The sequence below is a fragment of the Anneissia japonica genome, unplaced genomic scaffold (genome assembly GCF_011630105.1).
Source record: "Anneissia japonica isolate Jap-2015-1 unplaced genomic scaffold, ASM1163010v1 scaffold1005_len2656397_cov198, whole genome shotgun sequence".
Lineage (NCBI taxonomy): Eukaryota > Metazoa > Echinodermata > Crinoidea > Comatulida > Comatulidae > Anneissia > Anneissia japonica.
In genome coordinates this window covers 1,359,001-1,366,292 of record NW_022683792.1, presented here as the reverse complement: position 1 = coordinate 1,366,292, position 7,292 = coordinate 1,359,001, and the positions used below count along the sequence as shown (strand labels likewise).

The following is a 7,292-nucleotide window of genomic DNA, read 5'->3' as shown; positions in this document are numbered from 1 at the left end:
CTGAGAGGTCCCTATTCTCAAAATTGTCTATTCCCTCAGCCCCAACCATGGTGGGGGCAGTGAGGCGGACCCTCACGCACCCCCTACCGCCAAATCCTTCAACCGCCCCAGGGGTGTCTAAGAGAGGAGGAGCATACGAGGGAGCATAACTGCGTCGGGAGGAAGTCAATAATTTTGTAGAGAAACACTGCTTTGAAAAAGCATTTTTACCGTCCGAGAGTGCCATTTCCGAGCGTCTAGAGGGGCCTATTCTTAAAATTTGCTCCAAGGGCCACTAAATTTTATATAAATCATCAAAGAAAGGTAAATACTGTGTTCGAATAAAGGATATAATAATACATCGGGTTCGAGTCCCGCCAGAAGCATTTTATTACACAATTTCTTTATTCATTTATTTACAGGACTATATTCGTTGAGAGCTATGCTACACGATGTATTATTATGTCCTTTAATCGAACACTGTATTTACCTTTCTTTGATGATTTATATATAATTTAACAGTGTTAACGGCTACCTTGATTTATATTTATATATACATATATATATTTATATATATACATATATATACATATACATATATACATATATATCTATATATATGTATATGTATATTATATATATATATATGTATATTATATATATTTTTATTATGCAACCAATGAACCACGTATTAAATATCTGTAGATCAACCATTATATGTCTAGCAATTAAATGCAGTGATAATCTATTAGAGCATAACCTATTAGCGCATGATCAACTATAGACAATAGGCCATCCAATGTGATAAGCAATACCTCTCTTTTAATCTCTTTTTATATCAGTTGCACATAGGATACCACCTGATGAGTGTGGTCAGCTTTGCTGATCATACGAAACAGATTTGTAGTGGGAAATAAAATGATGAAGTAAAAAAAGTTCGCCTCTGTTCTTTATTATATATATATATATATATATCTAAAGAGAACAAAATTGTAACAGCAATGGTGCAGTGTTCTCCCCTGGAAGCATCATGGTACCATGATGCCTGGGACTTTACCCATGATGCTTGACAGTTGGCCATGATGCTTGGAACATCTTCCATGATGCTTTTATCAGGGAACAGTTAAATTATAACTGTTCCCTGCTTTTATATAGTCTTAAAGTGCAATTTAGGACATTTCAATGCCTCCCAATTATTAAAAATACCTTGTGTCAATCCCAACAATGGTGGAATTAAATCCATTAATTTACTGTTAGATTGTTCACATTTAAGAGAGAGGGGGTTGATGCTCAGGCACCATGAAAACCCCTTGGTTACGGTGCTGAACAGGCCACATGAATTAGCCCTCTTTCTCAATCAAAACATTACACTTTTCCCATTTCTCCCTTTTCTGTATATGATTAAGTTTTCTCTAAATTATTTCTCTTTTTCTTAGCAACAATATTATTTATAATCATCATAGCACCACGCCTGTAATCTGCATGATTTAACCTTTTTTACTTTCTTGATTCATTATTTCTTCTTTTTTCTTTGCATATAAATCATGATCAATCTTCTCTGGGCTGATTCTTTTCTTCTCCATTTCTTTCCAGACTTTTTCAAGTTGACAGAAATCTGAAGCCCTTTGGAGCTTCTTACGTATAACAAACTTTTGCAAATCTTTAGCAGACATTAATTTGCACGTATCAATACTACATAAGTTTTCTGTCTGGCTCAAATCTAATGTTGGTAGGAATGTGAATCCAGTTTTTTTTTCTAGATCTTCAAGTGGAACTTGATATTCAGTGAGATTTGCATGATCACTGGAGATTGGTTGATTGGGAACAATGAAAGCACCAACACCTACAAGTTTGCTTGACGTATTTTCAACAGTAACAATCTTGTACAAATGAGTTGGAACAGCGACCTGGTGAGCACCAACCACCTTTAATGTGATACATAAAAATATAATTTAATAAAAAGAAACTAATTATTATTAAATTATATTTTTATGTATCACATTAAAAATATAATTTAATAAAAAGAAACTAATTAAATAATTAGCAAATATAGCAATTAGATCTACGAATTCAAAATACATATTTTTATTAATTTAATTAATTTATTTAATAATAATATTGTAAAGAACCTGATGATGACAATTAATGTCGAAATATTGAATCCCTACACGATAGCGTGCATTTCAATACTTGGAGTATGTTTTATACTTTCTTATCTGAGATTAATCAGTTGACCTTTCGGTAAAGAACCTCTGAAACAGAAACTAAAAATTATGATTTAGGTTTTGCTTTTGATATACTACACACTAATTTACTTTCTATCTGTGTTATTGTTCTTATTTGTTTTTCTATGACCAGTTTCCATATAGGTTTATGCAATGTTGACACTTCTTGTTTCTTTGTTTAAAACAATCGAAAAGAATATTCTGTATCACTTCTGTATTTATGAAAATCAATCTACTTAACATAAATTCAAGAGTTGTACTTCACCAAAAGTCGTGGCCTACAAATTGATTTTTTTCACTTATATTTTAAAATTATAAAACATAAATAATTAATTATTAACTAATGAATCTTATATACTAATTAAATCTTAATATTTAATTACATTGAAGAACAAAATCATTAACCTATCCCATGGTAACACATCGAAAAAATTAAGACATTAAAATTTAAATTAAAAGAACAAACCTCATATTTCATGAATAATTTTCCATCTTCCTTAAGGCTGGGAACAAACAATGGTCCAGTAATGATTCGAACATCATCAAAGCGTTGGGTAAGATCTCTACAGTAGCTTTCAAAAGGACCCCAGAAATCATCATTATTATCAATGTCTTGGGGAACAATATTGGAGAACAAGAATGTCTCATCCATTGCAGCCTGGGAAGGGAAAAATACAATAATTACAAATATCAAAAATGAGTTTATTACAATTGTGGTGAAATTTAATATTAAGAAAATGAAAAGAAGTGGCAAAACTGGCTAAAAATAACACAATTGAAAAATTGGTATAATAAAAATTGTAACACACATTACATACAAGAGTGTCAGAGAAAGTAATTACTAGTAATCATCAGAAAAACAACTTTAATTGAAAATTATTGACTTTAAATTGATCTAAAAATGGCAAGCCATTTATTGTACAGGGCAGGAACAAATTTTTAAGGTGGCTTTTAAAGACAAAATTTTGCTTAGGGTGCCACTAACAATCACCAAATTTGTGTTTATGGTAACACTTCTAATGTTAAAATGAATAGTAGGAACCTACTTATATATCATACCTGACTATATTTGCTATCAGAAGCAGGTGCCATGTGACCCCTTGACCAGCCACTGTTTTCGTAGTCACTGTTTGATGATCTAAATAACTCAGGGATATTTGTATCCTCTTTGAAATGTGAATGTTTACGTACAGCAGAGCCTGAGCAAAAGGAGACAAGATATTTATTAATGCATTGTAAATGCAAGGATGTGGTAAGGAATGCTAAAATTGCTCAATTGGCTTCAAAATAGATGTTATATCTATTCTAAACAACTTTAGTATTTCATATAAATAATAATTGAAAGTTCAGTATACATAAATATTATTTTAAACAATGTAATAAATATTTTCTTTTATAAAAGCAAATGGCACCAACCAAAGAATGTTGGTAGTTACTATATCCATTTAAAAAATGTAGATATACAATCTCCCTGGGATGGTATCGTTTGATATCAATAGTATGTCAAGGCTCTGTACATTTCTATTGTAATTTGTGATTATTGTTTTGAAATTTTTTGTATATATTGCATATTTAAAATATATTTTTATGTTTGAAAACAAGTATTTAAATAATATAAAAACCTAATGATTCAATTAAATTAATTAGAATGAAATTCTGATAAATAATTGAACTGTATGCTAAATTGTTCTTATTGATAATTGAATGGAATGTAACTTTTTTTCTAGACACCTATTGATGAATTGCTATTAAATTATATTTTTGTAGTTAGGTAGAATAAAAGGCTCAGTTCATATGGTTTCACCATTCAGATGGTCAACTGTTATGTGCTCAGCCACCCAGTTAGGAATTCTCTTCTCTTGATCATATCCTATCACATGATTTATATAAAAGCGCACATCTTGTCCTCTGTCTGGTGCCCCATATTTAAGAATTGATGCTCCTCGTAACTCTTTCTGTTTATCAACTAGCAAAAAATAAAAATAATAATAATGGTTAAAGACAAATAAGAAGATGGAGCTATTATAAGATGGTTCTAGATTACCCTAATGTATGCCTCCTTTTATTATTTCTATTATTCAATCATACACTACAAAGATGTGGATCCCCACCCTTGCCATGTAATTTCTTCCCCAGGAAGATTCCCTACATCCCTCTGTCTTGAGGATCATATTTCATACTCCTGTATGTGTAATTTCGAACCATCATGTTGAATCCCTGTTAATTAGAATTCTTAAATTGTGATCACTTTATAGTAAAGTGATGCTATCTTAAGTGAACTTAAGTGTATGTGAAATTCCCACAATGACTCACAGGAAATTACTCACGTCCTTTCTTGGTTGCCTAATTTGTGTATTTTCTTGTAGGAAATTATTATTTAATACTAGTACTACTCTAGGCCCTAGCCCTAGTAATTTTAAAGATAAGCCTAGGCCAGTGAGCGCCTATTTACCTATGATGAGTACTAGTAGGCCTAGACCAGGCCCTTTTTATAGTAGTAGGCTAGAGAAAGAGTCGTGCCTTGGCTTGGTCATAATATAGGCTTGAGCGCTTAGGGGCTAGGAGAATAATGCGACATGATGATGACGGAAGCCTAAACTAGCAGCAACATAACACTATGCATGGAGTTATAATTATTTTGAAACTCCGAGCACTATCTATGGGGTGGGGGGAGGGCTAGCCCTACCTTCGGTTTTCGTATCACATCTTTTGATTTGTGTCGGTATATGAATCATCTTTGCTTTTTTGCTGAACCAAACCCACAAATCCAATTAAAATAAAAGATGACGTTGCACCAAAAACTAAGTTCTTCCGAGTAAAACAACCCCGAAACATGCTGTGCTGTGTCCACTGATCTCTACTAACTATAATATAGTTATGTAGAGATCAGTGGTTGGTTCAGGTATATAAAGTATACAGTTGGTTGTGTCTCGAGAATCTGCTGAACTTCCTGCTTCCTTCCCTCAAACTGCAATGTATCCGCTCAAACACCTCTATCATCAAATCACATTAAAGCACGTCAACTCGCGTCTGCAAAAAGAAATAATGAGGTTTGAAATATCACGATTTCTAGAAGAAATAATATAATAGCAATTTGGTTAATTTATTATAAAAATCATTAGTCGAGATGAAGTTTGAGAAACAAAACAATATTAATAGTGAATTTTAATTCATTAGTTTTTTTGCCGCTTGATCAGGGAACATGGTATGGTCGGATGTGGGTCCAGGGGAATATCAACAGAGATTATGGTTCCCGGGATGTAAACATAATGCTTTTGAGACAACAGTTTTAGGGATTGCAATGATCACAAAACGGATCGACAAATTGTTTACAGTATTCCAACAAAACCTGCCTCTGGCTACGCGAACGGGCTCTGACTCAGAGTGTGAGTTATGCAAGGGGCACTGGTATAGACGAATCAAAGGAATCATCATGGTCACCTCAGAGACAAACATAGAGAAATATTTTATAATATTTTGTTCTTTAGGTCTATGCCAATTTCTCCTATTTCTCATAATAATTATAAAGGAATAATTTGACAAGTGTACATATGAATGAAATTCTTTATGTAAAAGAAATTTAAAAGTATCAATATTTATTGATTGAATGCTATGTTTATACCAATGAGGTTGTATACAGAAATATTTATTTAAATAATATTTGATTTAAATAATTTGTCACTTTTTATATTTAAACAACTTGCAAGATCAAGGAACCTTATATATATAATTCATAGGCATATTTTGATTTCAATGATTCATAAATATGGGCATATCACATCCGGCATATTTGTCACAGGCCCTACTGTAGACAGAGCTTAAAGACAGGCTCCGGAGGAAACCAAGATTTTGATAGGCCTAAAAAAATAACTCATTTTTTCTAAGACACAAAAAGAGTGTGTAGAAAACTTGGGAACGTTAAATGAGATCCAGATTTTTGAATACTTAAAACTGGGGAAAGAAACCAATCTTTTTTTCAACCTTTTTCCCCAGTTTTTAAATATTCAAAAATATGTATCTCATATTGACCATTTCCGAGTTTTTCGTCAAACACCATTTTTGTGTCTTCGAGAAATCAGTTATTCTATATAACCATCCTCCATGATATAACATATAAAATGTTTCCCCCTCCGGTAGCCTGGCTTTAAGAAAATCAAGGCCTTCCTCCGAAGTAAGGGGAACGCGAGCTAACGTGTGTTGACGTTTGTTGAAGTGTGTTGACGCGAGTGACGGTAGTACTGTACAATAATAACATTATCATCGCATCCAGTGCAGGATCAGAAGGCCGATTGGCCTTTTTGACAGATTCCACAAACTTACAGTCGTATTTGCACTAAACACTTAATGTATTATGGTGTTCCCCCCCCCCCCCCTCTTTGGCCGAGTTAACTTAAGAGAGTTTATTTAAAAGATTAGCAGTTACATTTAATAATTTAAATTGTTCGGATAAATATTTTCTTATGAAGTTTATCCTCGTTTAACTTTATGAAGACAGATTTGCGAGTTTGTACCATAGGCCTATATTGTGTTTCTTTGTATGTTCCATCCAGTGGGAGGTTTCTATCTCTTTTGGTTGAGAATTGAAGAAAATAAAATAAATTGTATAGGCCTAGGCGCTGCAGTGTTCATTATGTGAAGTACCATATAGGCCGTAAATGCTGATCATTCTGGTCCAATGGCACATCCAATTTCAAGCAGGGACATAGCCACGATTTTGAAAAGGGGGGGGGGAGCCGTTATGCGAATTACGTAGGACCCCGGTGGGGTCAAGGGGTCGAATCCCCCTGTGAAGTACTAGCGCACTCCGAACGTTCTTAGGACTGTTTGAGAGGATAAAGTGAAAATTGCAATAGACGCATTATAAATAAGCGCAAAATAATTATATAATAAATCAACAGTGGCAGATCCAGGAATTCGAAAGAGAGGTATTTAAACCAGATAGGAGGGACATTCACAGACCGAGGAACCACTCTCCTCAGCCCCACTATGGTTGGGGCTGAGGTAAGAAAATTTATGATTAGGGCATCTCTAGACGGCCGGAAATTACACTCTCGCACTTCAATTTGAATATATTTTTCTTTTTTTCCC

General features: G+C 33.5%; 1 protein-coding gene across 1 annotated transcript; it reads right to left on the bottom strand.

Moving 5' to 3' along the window:
* Positions 1-1,395: 1,395 nt before the first annotated feature.
* LOC117102000 (nuclease EXOG, mitochondrial-like) lies at positions 1,396-5,186 on the bottom strand. Its single transcript, XM_033242173.1, has 5 exons — positions 4,891-5,186; positions 4,009-4,170; positions 3,264-3,403; positions 2,671-2,862; positions 1,396-1,904 (listed from the first exon to the last, which is right to left on the bottom strand). Exons 1-5 carry the CDS (start codon positions 4,937-4,939, stop codon positions 1,467-1,469), a joined length of 981 nt encoding a protein of 326 aa, XP_033098064.1. The 5' UTR covers positions 4,940-5,186; the 3' UTR covers positions 1,396-1,466.
* Positions 5,187-7,292: the final 2,106 nt, after the last annotated feature.